At 31.7% G+C, this 14,472-nt stretch overlaps 3 protein-coding genes across 3 annotated transcripts; 1 reads left to right on the plus strand and 2 right to left on the minus strand.

The window, feature by feature from the left end:
• The first annotated feature begins 265 nt into the window (after positions 1 to 265).
• CLP2 (CLP protease proteolytic subunit 2) lies at positions 266 to 3,148 on the plus strand. The gene is made up of 9 exons (XM_012231689.4): positions 266 to 426; positions 582 to 625; positions 718 to 790; positions 1,098 to 1,218; positions 1,610 to 1,747; positions 1,872 to 1,988; positions 2,432 to 2,500; positions 2,614 to 2,709; positions 2,824 to 3,148. The coding sequence occupies exons 1-9, from the start codon at positions 383 to 385 to the stop codon at positions 2,959 to 2,961; spliced, it is 840 nt and encodes a 279-aa protein (XP_012087079.1). The 5' UTR covers positions 266 to 382; the 3' UTR covers positions 2,962 to 3,148.
• A 751-nt stretch (positions 3,149 to 3,899) lies between these two features.
• LOC105646078 (uncharacterized) lies at positions 3,900 to 4,877 on the minus strand. Its single transcript, XM_012231845.4, has one exon. The coding sequence runs from the start codon at positions 4,633 to 4,635 to the stop codon at positions 4,147 to 4,149; it is 489 nt and encodes a 162-aa protein (XP_012087235.1). The 5' UTR covers positions 4,636 to 4,877; the 3' UTR covers positions 3,900 to 4,146.
• Positions 4,878 to 6,187: 1,310 nt separating this feature from the next.
• On the minus strand, positions 6,188 to 11,097 carry LOC105645941 (AT hook motif DNA-binding family protein). Its single transcript, XM_012231688.4, has 5 exons — positions 10,163 to 11,097; positions 8,044 to 8,111; positions 7,593 to 7,724; positions 6,859 to 7,020; positions 6,188 to 6,744 (listed from the first exon to the last, which is right to left on the minus strand). Exons 1-5 carry the CDS (start codon positions 10,533 to 10,535, stop codon positions 6,517 to 6,519), a joined length of 963 nt encoding a protein of 320 aa, XP_012087078.1. The 5' UTR covers positions 10,536 to 11,097; the 3' UTR covers positions 6,188 to 6,516.
• Between the last annotated feature and the right edge of the window lie 3,375 nt (positions 11,098 to 14,472).

A 14,472-nucleotide genomic window follows, 5' to 3' on the forward strand; every position in this document is an offset into this window, starting at 1 on the left:
ACAGAATAAAAGAAAGTATTTGCTAAGTTTTTTTTTTTTTTTTTTTTGGCAATGTTTTGTTAATCTCTTTCAATATTTAGCGCAAGAATTGGAGTAATATAAAAGATTAGGTAAAGTATACAATTAGTTACACCATTGTAGTGGAAGTTGCAATCAGTTGCACTCAAATATTTTTGGGTAGTAACAAAATTTGTTTTAACGTTCGTTTAATGACGAGCCTAAATCTGACGGTCAGCGTGAGTTTCTTGAGAAGAGTTTATGATAGTACCGGCACCATTGCAACCTTCCCCTGTTGAGCCATCAACAACTTCGAAGATTCAAGCATTGGTTGCAAAGCTGAACTTCATCTTCTTTGCACCAATAAACTCGCATCATTCTGAAAATGGCGTTTTCTCTCAATACAAACCTCAACCAACCTTCTCTCAGGTTCGCTCCTCTCTAATAGATATACCATACTCTTTAAATGTATAACTGTATATGCGCACGTTTGAGTATTTTTCGAAATTATTGTGGTTTCATGTATGAAAAAAATTAATTGATTCGTTTATTTTAGTGTAATGGGTGTTTATTATCGTTGGCAGTTGCGGAACCAAGCTTTATTCAGGATTGAAGCTTCAATCTCCAAGTCTGCTCATTTCTCCCGTTCTCTCCTCTAAAAATTGGTGTCCTTTTCCCTTCTTTTTAAACAAAATTTTCTTGTTTTTTATTTGAAATTAGGACTGTATTCAACTGGGAGACCTAATTTGACAGCAGAATTCTATGGCAGGGTTAACAAGAGCCTTCACTGCGGGTAATTTCAATTTTGTTTTTATTAGTACCTATCTTTTCAATAACATGATTAGGGCTAACATTCAGTAAGAAATGAAATTAAAAATCAGGGTTTTCTGTGATATTGTAGTTGAATATTATTGAATCATAGAAACATTGCATACCAAGAGAGCATTTAGTTAATCTACTCTGTTACATATAAATGCTTAATCTTGAATCAATCCATTTGAATATGCTTTAAGTTCGACCGCATTGTCCATCAAGTATTTAGCTTTAACTATTGCTACTGCTATACAAGTGTTACGTGTAATACATTTATGTATTTTCAGGAGTCGCAACCATAGACCAATTCGAGCCGGAGTTAGAATGATGCCCATAGGAACACCAAGAGTGCCCTATAGAACTCCTGGTGAGGGAACTTGGCAATGGGTTGATTTGTGGAATGCCCTAGTAAGTTAATCGAGGTTAATTCATTAGTGGAGATTGTTGTTATAATTTATTTGATGTGGGTGGTGCATGCATCAGGGATTGGACAAGTTTTCTCCTGTATCTCACCAAGCAGTAGTTTCTAGGTTGCTCACTTGATATATCTCTCGTGAACTTGTACTTTGAGCCTTTTCTGACACTAATGTGAACCTTTTTTTTGGCCTGTAATGGAGGACTTTTACTTTATTGGGTGTATGTAGTGATCTCAAAATTTTGTTGTTGAACCTTCCTTGCTAGCCTTATGGAATGGTGTATCAACAACTTGACTCCATATGCTGTAGGAATTTTCTTTTATTTCAAGTTACTTTCTGATGTAGTTCATAACTTCTATAATTTAGTTTAACATTTTCTGCAGTACCGAGAACGTGTGATCTTCATTGGACAAAATATAGATGAAGAATTTAGCAACCAAATATTGGCAACAATGTTGTACCTTGACACTATTGATGATTCCAAAAGGATTTATTTATACATCAATGGTCCTGGTGGAGATGTGAGTTCCTTGTAAATCAATCTTATTAAACAGAACCTTATCTTGTTCATTTTGGTAAACTTTATCTTCTGCATTTGGGTACTTGGCTTATGCATATTTCTAATCAGTAGTTCTCCATGTGCAGCTTACTCCAACCTTGGCCCTTTATGATACTATGCAGAGCATAAAAAGTCCTGTTGGTACCCACTGTGTGGGATTTGCTTATAATCTGGCAGGTTTTCTCCTTGCAGCAGGGGAAAAGGTATACTTCCTCTATTGAATATGGATGTGTGAAATTTTGTTGATACCATCCATAAGATTTATTCTGAAGTTAATCTTGATCAATTGTGGCATCACTTGGGTGGTTTGCTTGTATGTACACAAGCTAGTTGAAAAATTGTAGACTGGCAATGGATAACTTTATTTTACATTCTAGACAGTATCTACTGTATATTTAGTTTGTAGTAACAGTAAAAACTGAATTGATCATATAATAGATTTACTGTATTAGGATGTCAAGAGATATTAGGCCATTTTGTTTTAGCCTCAAAATTCATAGCAGTTGTGTTGTACTGATGATTTATTGTACAATATCCCAACTTTATATAAAATTTTGGCCATATTGATTGCACCATATGATATAGCAGCTAAAACCTGAAAATTCCACCTTGAGACTCTCTCTTATGATTTTCTTCTGTGTTGAAGGGGAATCGCTCTGCAATGCCTCTTTCAAGGATTGCTCTACAATCACCAGCAGGAGCTGCTCGTGGTCAGGTATTAATGCTATCATGTCATGAAAAGCTAAACTAAATATCTCGACCAACAACCACTATGCTTTTAATGTTTTTTTTTTTTAATATGATGTGCAATATATGACATGCTTACAGGCTGATGACATTCGAAATGAAGCAAATGAGCTTCTTAGGATTAAGGACTATCTTTACAATGAATTGGCTAAGAAAACAGGACAGCCCTTTGAGAAGGTCTGTGTTCCAAATGTCAATAACTTTATACTATTGTATCTTTTGTTGGTTTTTCAGCTGGTTGATTGTTAAGTAATATGGTCCAGCAAAAGTGAATATTTTTACTGTGTGCAGATTAACAAGGACTTGAGCAGAATGAAACGCTTCAACGCTCAGGAGGCTCTTGACTACGGGCTCATTGATCGTATAATCAGGCCACCTCCAGTGGATGCTGACACAACTCCTAGAGATCCATCAGCAGGTCTTGGTTAGGGTAATCTAATGGTTGTGGAATCGGTTTATGGTTGTTATAAATTAGTGTTTTCACATACCGTGTAATTGACTATTCAATTAGGAAGTTCTACATGGAAGTTTGTTCTTGTGGTCGTCTTTAATTACTGGCATATGGTTAGAGCTCCTTGAAGGCTTAAATTTTGATAAAGAAAGGTTTCCAGATAAATTGATTGCCATCAATTATCAAAGTTTGTCTCATGGAGGAACAGCAGCTCCACTGGATGATCTGATTCTTAGATTTTTTGTACATTCTAATTCTCCCAAACAGTTAATAAGCTTCAATTCTCAGAAACCAAATGACATGAGAACAAATGTTAATATGCTTTACAAGTAAAAATAAGGAGTCATTCGAGAATGGTTGATTGGAAGGAAGCAATATTATGCAAAACGACAGGAAATGCTTCCATTTTGTTAAAAACGACAGAAAATAAAAATTTCTTTTTAGGCTTTATTTGGAAAGAGATGCGAGAAAATAATGGTGGAAGAAAGTAATGAAATGTAGTTCACATTAGACAATAAAATTTTCTGTTTATTCATTTTTTTCTCTAATTTAGAGAGATTTCAATTTTATAGGCCCGCAAAAGAAAAGTGACAAGTTTTCCAATTTTATATGCCCACAAAAAAATAGTGAATTTTTTCATTTCTTTAATATTTTCCTTATCTTTTCTAAATAAGGAAAAATCACTGCCTCAGATATTTTCTTTCCTTCAGAAAAACCTCCTTTCTAAATAAAGCCATGGTTCGAGAAATGACAAATTCTAACTAAAACGGTCATTCCTTTTCTCAAAATTGTGAATTTATAATAGATAATAATCCATTTGTCTGCTTGATAACTAGATGGATTAAATTTTATTCAGTATAATTTGAACAAATAGAGAATATAATAACGCAAGAAATAAAAGAATAACATATATACATCAATTTTACTATGAATTGGCCATGCAAGTCACATCATTTGATGCTGTCCCTAATATTCGAAGCATCAATATTAAACCATAACCCAAAACCAAAACAGAACAAATAAAAGGAACCATGGAAATGGCACCTGCTGACATAGTTCACCTCCAAGTCAAGCCATGTAGAATCCCCTACAAAAATGAAACTCGCAATTATGGAAATATTTTCACACCAAGGCACAAGTGCACTTGGCTAACCTCATGATCATCAAAACTGATTATCAAGATTCTCTCTTAACCATTCTTCCCTCCATCCTTTATTAACCTTAGCAATGAAGTCCTCAATTCTTCTCTGCAAATTTTCATCAATAACTTCCTCCTCCTCCTCATCATCATCGTCCCAACCAACCTCACCATCGCTACTACTATCATCATCATCTTCGTCATAGCCATCAGAAAAGTAATTTTCTTTTCTACAATCATCATCATCACTATCATCGTCACCATGGTTCTTGTATTCATCTTTAATATTATTAGTATAATGGAACATGTCGTCGTTTTGGTCTTGATGTGAATAAAACCACGCTCCATCGATTTCATCAGTAGATGACGGCCTGTTACTTCCGAGAATAATAATAGATAACACTAGCGTGTTGAATAATGAAAACAAGAAAAACTGAGATGAAAAGTTGAGAACCAAAGCAGAAGATAAAGATAGAATCAAGAACAAAAGTACAGGTAACCCAAGAAGCTTCATGTCCAAGATATATATGTTCGATGGATTGTTGTAATGGGTTCCAAGTTATATATATAATATATACCTATGTGCGTGCATTGAAGAGAAAGAGTGTTGCTGTGGAGAGGAGTATATTCTGAGAAAGTGTTGTGACGTAAAAGTATAAGATCACAAGTAATTTCTGTCCTTTTTCTTTTTTTCTCTTTGTTTTACGCAAATCATATGTTCAGGTTTTGTGTCCGTGTTTCTTAAACAGCTTCAACTTTTTTACCGTTTTCACGCTTCTGGAATCAGTTAAATTGAAATCCATATTATCCATAAAGTTAACGTAGCATTGATTTGACCAATAGGATAGTAATTTATATCTCCAAACAAACTTTATTTGTAAGATCAAAATTTGAAAATTAGAGATTGAATTTTTTATTTTTAACTTTACGAATTGAGGTCATTTACCACTCAAACCCACACCTTATTAGTAATAAAAAAAAAAAAAAAGTAGAAAAGGTAAAAATAGTTCCATGACTTGGATTTGAATTTTTATGGTTTACAAGGTTTGAAATTTTATTTGGCAATATTGCCTTGATTTTATTTGTTATCGCTAAATACAGCTAGTTTGAAAAATTGAAAAAAGTCTAACTAGAAAAAAATGATAAGAAGAATAAAACACAAAGTCAATTTGAAAGAGGAAGCGACAAAATAAGGGCTACTCCCCCTTTCTTTGAACAATTAGCAAATTACCCACTAAATTTCCTGGCCTTAGAACGTTAATTATTCAAATTTGAAAACAGTATAGTGATGATTTAAACTCTGAAATGAGCAGATTAATCAATATTTAAGAGAATAGAATAACAAAAAACTTCATTCGTACACAATATATATCATGACAAAAAAAAAAAAAAAAAGAAAAAAAGCATTCGTTACATTGACCTAATCATTAGCAAAATAAAAATATGAATATATATATATATATATAAGGTGTATTTGATACCTTGAACTTTAGAATTGACTATTTATGTAATATGAATTTCTATATAAATAATTCGATATGATAGGAGCTGACTTTGGAGGTAATTATAATTTCCGAATAACCACTTCTTGGAAAGGAAGAAAAGAAAAAGGAATAAAAGGGGTCAATTTCTATGTTCTTGGAAATTTTAGGTTTACTTTCGTAAATAATGAAAATGAAAGACTGTATAACGTAAAGTCAGAACATTTATCATTTAAGACCAAAAAAATAGAAATTGGGTTGTTGCTTGAGTGATTGTGACTTGGTCCATATATTCTTCGAATGAAAGTCTTTTTGTGATTAAGCAAACTATTTTTGAACTGTTGCTTTTGTTTATGGATTTGAAACTAGATTTAGCTTCAACTGCCATGTTTGATTTTTGCTTTCGTTTATGGATTTGAACTCCGTTTAGCTTCAATTGCTATATTTGATTTCGGCGTAATGAAAGGTAATGTAATATAATCAAAAATTTTCAAGGTCTGCAATACTGCAACTTATAAGTCTTTAAAAAAAAAAAAAAAAAAAAAAAAAACTCAAGAATTAGAACCCTTTGGAAGATCCTACAAATAAGAAAGTAGAAAATAGAGCTGACGAAATGTTAGAAACAACAACAAATTTTCAGACACAATACACCAATCCGAAGAAGGGCAACTCGAGGTGTAACTATTACATTAAATATTCTACATGACATAACAGCAGCAGGTGCCTACCTAATTGGCTAACAAAACTCTACTCGGAAGAAAAAAAAAATGGGGTAAAACAAACATGCCAGTACTGATAAAATAGTCAATGAGGGGGTTTTACAGACAACACAGGAAGGTGAGACTCTACGCAGGAAGTCGACAGCCATTGTCATCAGTGACAAATCTCTCAATGCGCCAGTGAGGTTAAGTAATTTAACCTGCCGGCAAAGACACATTAATGTCAGTTGGCTTATTCCTTGAATCTGCCGGCAGAGAAGACCAACTATCTCCACGGTATGAGGAAGGTGAGAGGTTTGATTTAGGATCAGCTGTAGAAATGGGAATAGCAGCTGTCGGTGTGATAGTTGATATGGCGTCAGGTTTCTGCTTCTTTGGTTTCTGCTCGTGCTGGTTCCCTGCCAGAAAACTGCCTACTACAACCTGATGATTAAAGAAAAAGCAAATGAAAAATATCAAACAATCTGCAACCACTATCATCTCTGACAAAATGCTTTCTGCTGTGTTGAGAATGTGATGCATCTTTACAGGACAAACCTGCACAGGACTTGCAGCCACCAATAGACCTGCAACTCCACCACCTACGACTCGTCCATCTGGACTTGCCAACGACACACTCATCCCACCAGATCTGCTTCTTGTTCCTCCACTTTCAGTGGGCATAAATGAACCAGATAAAGACAATATCTCAAAGCGACCCTGGAAGAAAGCCAAAGGGAAGAGATTGGATTTCCATTGACAATATTTTATATAACAAGAACAAATCAGAGATGACTACAGAAGCAATCAATATCAGGCACTTGAATGAGATAATCAGCCAATTATTCCAGTGTGTTGTATCAGATAAGTTATTGCCTCAATAGGGAGAGCAATGACAAAAAATGTTTCCAAGGCTGAGTACAAGGAAGACAGGAAAAAAACAAAAAAAATAAACTATAGATTGAACAGCACAGGGGGCAAATTTTGATAAAACATCACTTTTTGGATCTAATAACAAATATCTGATCTTATCATAAATTTTCAGGCTTATACAAAATACAATAAGATGGCCATTTTATAATTTAGCACCAGGTGAGAAACCAATGCAACAAATGAGGCTCAACCATACTTGCCCTCATGGTGAGGTAATGATACCTAATACAATATTAACACAGATTAACCTTCTTATATATGGTGCTACTGTTAGGCTAGTTTCAATAATGCATGAATTCACTGATCAGATTTTCATTCCACCAACAGATATTTTACTTGAGGAGGATAAATTGCATCACCTCATACGTTAGTGTGCCCCCAGAGGAATCAGGCTGACGAAGTGTTACACTTGAGATCACACCATTTGCAGAAAGGACGCATATAGCTCGAGGACCTTGTTGAGAAAATGATATGATCTTCATTGTGACATCCTGAACAATAAAGTTAAGAATTCCAAGTAAGCCAATTCAGCAAGTCCTTAACACAGAAAAAACCATAGTATTCAATGTAGTAAGTACCAAAAGAGAACAAACTTTTCTACTATACTGCATAAAATTATAGTTACAGCTTCCTTAATTACGAATAGCTCCAACAGAAGATTTTATACACCTTTCAAGAAAGATCAAAGATGATGGGCCAAAACCCGATTGATTCACAGTTACTCAACAATCTGCTTAGTGCAAAATTTGTTTTATATACGATAAATGTAACATGAAACACATTTTTGTGACTGGAAATCTCAAAGTATACCTCTCCAGCATTAACAGTGATGATATGGGGAGTAAAATTAGCACCAACCGAGCATGCAACCCATTCACCTACAACAGCAAATTTCAACAATATAAGTGACAATGATATGGAAATTCTCACTTCAATCCATGCATAAAGCAATGATGTAAATGCATCCAAAGGAAACAGGAAATTTATGCATAGAAGTGGAGAAAATTAAAAATATGACAGTATAACATATTACACTGTCAACTTTTGTTTGACTATACAATATATTAAAATGGTAGAATATGGACTCCATTTCACCAATTCATAACAGAAATCAACATCACTAGTTGCCAGTTATCCACCCAATCTTTAGTCGGCACCAATGGATTAAACAGTCAAGTAGATTCGCTGATTAGAGTAGATCAGTTCTTGATATAACATGGTAATGGGAGTGAAGAAGAGAAAAAGGAGAGGGGGATGCGGAATAAAAAATAAAAGCAAAGGTATATAGCATTCACCCAGCATGTAACATATACATTATGAAATACAAAAAGCAAGGATGATTCAATTAAGTACTTGAACAGATAGCTTAAAAGTTCATACGAGAAAGTGGGATAATGCTAATTAATCTCCAGTCAAAAGCCCAGAAAGGCATAATAAACAACAAGTGATATACTACTACAACAACATTCTTCTGGGGCTCAGACTGCCTATCACATGCAGCTTCAAAGTTGAATTGGGAATTCTTTTGTGGAATGATAAAACTACAAGGTAAATTAAATTAAACATATAGAGAATAGCAACCATTTCAATCAAGCACTTTTAGCTTAACATGTGATACGCCTGGAAAACCTTGTGGAAACCAGGCAACTCCAACACAAAGTAGTCAACCACAATCCAGAATGAGAGGAAGGATATCACCTAATGCACATATGCAAAATGAAACATCTAGTTAAGAATGTTCACAATGATTTTCAAGGCATTAATTTAAATTGAGTCCATTTCGATAATAAAACACTAGACTTCTTGTACAATAAGACTAATTCTTTTATGGAAGATGATGGCATGGCGTTTTGTGGTATTTGCTACATAATTAGACCTAAAATTTAGACCTAAAATTTAACAAGGATTCTGAATATTAATGCAGTATTTTACAAAATCCCTAAAAACAAAAAACTCAGAGCTACATAATTGTTATTTATATCCTTATATTCTTCCATTTTTAGCAATAAAATCTTATTTCAAAAAGTAACCAAATAGTACAAATCTAACTAAAGATGGAGTATATAAGAGTCAAACCAGTAACCAGCAAGGCAAGAACAAACTAGATTGTTAATAAATATTATGTTCGTTACTAATCATAGAAGGACGGGTTTTTACACACATACAATACTCATGCAGCTACCCAGAAAATTAAATTAAATTAAATTTCTCATTTCCATATTGAAAATTAGTAAAAGAAGGTAACCTTAGAGAGGCCATCAAGTTGCCCAGTAAGATAAGAGGTGTAAAAAAAAAGACCAGTCAAAATCATAATTCCAGATATTCATACATCCAAGACCCACTTGGCAAAAAAGAATCACATTAATAAGACACAAGAATATCAAGACCAACAAGGAAAACATCTAGAACACATATAACATATTAAACAGAAACAGTAAATGTCAACAAATTATAGAAACAAAACAACTCCATTCTTTCCCTTTTGGCGGCATGTCAGCCTGCCAGTTGATGACATCTCTACATGGTCTGATTCTGTTCACCATGACAAAGCAAACCTTTACCAGACTTTACCAGGTACCCGTATAGTTCCCTCCACAAATTCTCTTCCCAAAACGGGAACAGAAAGGCCAAGCCAAATGACACCTTATACTAGCAAGACAAGATTCCCTCATTCCCATACCTACTACCCACATACCTCACTATCTCTCTAAACCCACCGCCCACGTATGCACATACAGATCTCAATTGACGCATCATATCACAGGTCCCACATCCATAAGCCTGTACTTAAAACCACCCAATTTTCGCATGGAAACAATACAAAACCACCAATTCAAGAACTAAAAATCCCAACTTCGATCACAAAACAAACAAAAAAACACCTCAGCTCAAAAGTGTATTTATATAAATCATCAAATTATCCATATACCTAAATTCTCTAGCTCGTACTTGGTCTTGCTCACTGGCTTTGTTTTCCTTTGTTTCTCAGCAGAGAAATCGATCACCGGAGGTGCAGGAGCCGCCGACGATATCGGCTTCGGGGACAGTGCCATCGTGACACTACCATCAGGACCATACTTTCTTGGCCTTCCTCGCTTTTTCTTCAATGGCATCGCCGGATTCGCCGCCGTGGACGGCGGAGGAGCCACCGCCGGTTGCGACGGAGGGGTTGGAGCTGATCCAGTGGCAGGGCTAGGGTTGTCAGCCGACCTTGGAGCGATTTGGTAGTCGGAAGGAACATCGGATCCCACCACTGTAACCCCACCTCCACTGCTACTACTAACAGTTTCTCTTGCTTGCATGCTTAAACCCTATAGATTTTATTTTCTAAACTGTTACTAAAACACCATTTTGTTTTCAGCTTAAATCATCTAAAACAAAGTTCAATTTTTGAGAAAAAAAAATAACAGAAAAATCCAAGCACTGTTAGTAAAACAAGCTTAAAATTTAGAACACAGAAGACAGAGTAAAGAAAAAAAAATAGTAATCTTAAAAAACACACACAAAAACGAAAAAAAGAAAGAAATTTCTGGGTTTTGAGGAGCTAAGCAGGAGCTAGAAGATAAATTTTACAGTGAGATTTAATCTACAGAAACTTGGGTTTTAGCTTAATTATAAAGATTAGGGAGCTGAAATTAGCAGAAAAAGAGCTTAACTGGTGTTTTTAGGAAAAAAAAAAAAAAAAGAAGAAAAATTGGCTTTTTATTTTTTATTTTTAGAGAAAGAAGAAAGATTGAGAGGAGAAAGATAGGATTTGTGGTATTGTGAATTTTGATTTTTGTATTTATGGATTTGAATTGGAAAAATGGTTTTGAGATAATAAAGAAAGTTTGTTTTGTTTTTTCGTTGTTGTTGAGCTAATTTAAGTTCTTAACTTTTCTAAGCCTGTCTGAAATGAGATTAAAAAATTAGGGAAATAAGGTAAAAAAATATAAATAAAAAATATAGAATATTAAAAGTAGGAATTGATGAATATGTTTGCAATGATTTCTTATATATTTTATTTTAAAAAATATAGATATTTTTTTGTTTTGGTAGGAATCTGGTGAAATATACATTAAATAATGGTGAAAGTGGTGGGGGATTTTCTTTACTCTTTTTCTATTTTCTTTTTTTTTAAATATTTTATATTATATAAATAAATATATACAGGGGAAAGTGGACAAAGTGGTATTATTGTCATCATTTTAATTATAGTTTCCATTTTTTATATATAAATATTTGAGTGAATGTCAAGTAAAATTAGGTTTGCCAAGGCAAGAAGAAATTAGCTAAAAAGGAAAAAAAAATTTAAAAAAAAAAAAGAAAAGAAAAAGTGGGTTAAGACATGCATGACATTTTTATGGGGCCTTGCCACCATTTTCTGATGCAAGCAAAAACTATAATTACATAAATTTTATAAAAAAATATAGCTTAATTAATAGATAATCCTTTTTATACACTTCACATTTATGTTTTTGCTACCCTTAATTGATAAGAAACACCAATTACTATATCAATATTTTTTTTTTTTTTCCAAATGATTATCCTTCCACTAATTGTGCAAGTAAGAAAGCTTTTTTTTTTTTTTTTAATTTCTTTTGAGAAAAAGAAGAAGAAAAAAAAGGAAAAGAAGAAGAAGCAAAGCAAGGAAGTTACCTTTCTTAAAAATTATGTTTAATTTAGAATCTTCTTTTTATCCTCCATTGTTTCATTTTCTTTTGTTTTCATTCCAACTAAAGAACCAAAATTAATAGACATGACTTGGAATGATTAACTAATGCAACAAGAGAGATTTAGACATGCTTGATTAGCATTAGTTAAGGTAATTAGAAAAATGTTAATTAAAAGCAATAATTTTATCTTCTTTTCATAAAAATTCTTGGTTATTTTCTAAGGAAATCAAGAGATTTTTATTTTTTATTTTTAAAAAATCATAATTTTTGAAAAATATAAACATTTAATATTACAAGATGAACAGGTGATTAAAGAACTATCAGTTTAAAATTATATTTAAAACAAAAACAGATGTTAAAAGATAAACATTAATTATTTTCTTTCACCATCTCAATTGTCTTATTTGATTTAATATAATTCTCTATCGTGAATTATGATGAATTTGTGTCATGATTTACATTATCAAAACTTTGCTGATAAAGACATATATCAATTAAGTGGAAAAAAAATTAGAATTCTCAATAGATTATTTAATGAGACAAAACCATATATAATTTTATGCCCGGATTGTAAATCCTTTAATATAAAACAAACCCATGAATATTATTTTTTTTTTCCTTTAAATATACTATTGATATTAGGATTCAATTGGGACAGTTTTTCTTTTTGTTAAAAATTTAATTTATATAAAATACGTTTTTTTAATTAAGTATTTTACATATAGTTGGAAAAATTAAATAAAAAATTATTTTATATATATTATAGTTTCAGAAAAATAAGAAGTACACAATTATTTTTACTTTCCTAAAAGATTTTATATTTATTATTTACATTATTTGTAATTAAATATGAAGTTATACGACAAAAAGTTTGTTTAAAAAAAATATGACAATAAATTAATACATTATAAAAAAGTAAACTATAGTAATTGTTAATGGACTAGTTGGCGTTTACTCTGTATCCATTTTTATCTACCTCTTTATAGAAATTTTTTTCATTCAAATTCCGCGTCATTTTAATAAATTAAAGAGTATTAACTAATATTTTTTCAAGTTTACCTTTATTTATGTTATCCGGTGTCTTTTTTTTAATAATCCTCATATTTATGTTTTAATATAGTTCGAGTTATTGTTAGATTATTATTGTCTATATCTTGAAATTTTATTTTCAAATCTACTAACTTTTACGATTTTTGAGTTTTTATTGTCGCTATTACGGTGATAAAAGAAAAAATAGTGATCATAAATAGTCACTAAATAGAATAAAGTATCGCTTAGGGCGATTAACTCAATGGGATATTTTAAATCAAAATTATATTTTTTATTATTTATATAAGTGATTTATTACTAAATTTTTTATGCAGTAATATAGAAACAGATAATATCGTCTTAATAAAATTTTTAATTTGATTTTTTCTTTAAAAAAATATTAAACACGCGTTTTTAGAATTTTACCTTTATCAACAGTTTACTTGTATAGGTGGAGATTCAAACTCATATATATAGAATCCACTTTTTCATAATCCACCTTCTTACTTCCCTTGTTCTCTCCCTTCATTTTGGTAGTAAATTAATGAAAGGTAATTATTGAGATCGGTTTAATTATATAAGATAAATGGTAATTTAATCAAATTAAAAAGTATTTTATTATAATATTGGCGATTTAATTATTTTTTTAAGTATTATATAAAATCCTTAAACTGAATATAAAAATAAATGGAATAAACATTTGTGTAAATATTCATTTTTTTTCTTGAAAATGTCCATGAAACTTCATATTAAAAATATGATATCATTTATCAACGTTGATTGGAGCGAAGAGGTTGAAATTTTTTCTCATTCAATCAAATGTCTTAAGCTCAAGCCTGTATATGAAAATTGGAGAGTCATATTTATGTGAGTTGGCCTTTCGGATAATAATGGTTTAAATAAAAAAAAAATAGAATTGAAATTCTTCTTGAACAAAATCATTTAAGTTTGATTAAGTCAACTTTCAAAAACAAAGAAAGATATGTGTACATATTCTCTATTCTGTTTACCAAAGGAATGTGAAAAAAGAAAAAGAAAAGTGAATTGTGAGATGAACCTTACTTGAAGCCTTCTCCTAATAAGCAATTGGTCCTTTTATATTATTTTATTTTATTTTGAAATAACTTTTCTTTGGAACTGAATATGTCTTTTTATTTGGAGAATTATTTATTTCCCACCTAATCTCTAAACTCTATCTCTTTTTTTTTTTTTTATCTAATTAATTGTTTTAAGATGAAGAAAATTAGAAGTGATTACAGATCATAATAATTAATTTAATACATGAAGGGGACCACTGCTAATTGACCATTAATATGCAATTAAAGACAGCTATTCAATTCAATATTCATAAAACTTAAAAGCATCTTTTCCTGAGTAAATATTAAAAATATACTTTAGATAAGAACGAAACAATTATTGAATTTCTTGAGCTTTTTTTCTTTTAATAAATATGTGGTGATGAATTCGATGCATATATATTAATTTATTTTTAAAAAATTTTATGGCATGCTTTATTTTAATATTTATTTTATTTTTTGGTCGGTCATCAGACCTA

Source organism: Jatropha curcas, chromosome 4, assembly GCF_041381405.1.
Source record: "Jatropha curcas cultivar XTBG-Jc1 chromosome 4, XTBG_Jcur_1.0, whole genome shotgun sequence".
In the NCBI taxonomy this organism is placed as follows: Eukaryota; Viridiplantae; Streptophyta; class Magnoliopsida; order Malpighiales; family Euphorbiaceae; genus Jatropha; species Jatropha curcas.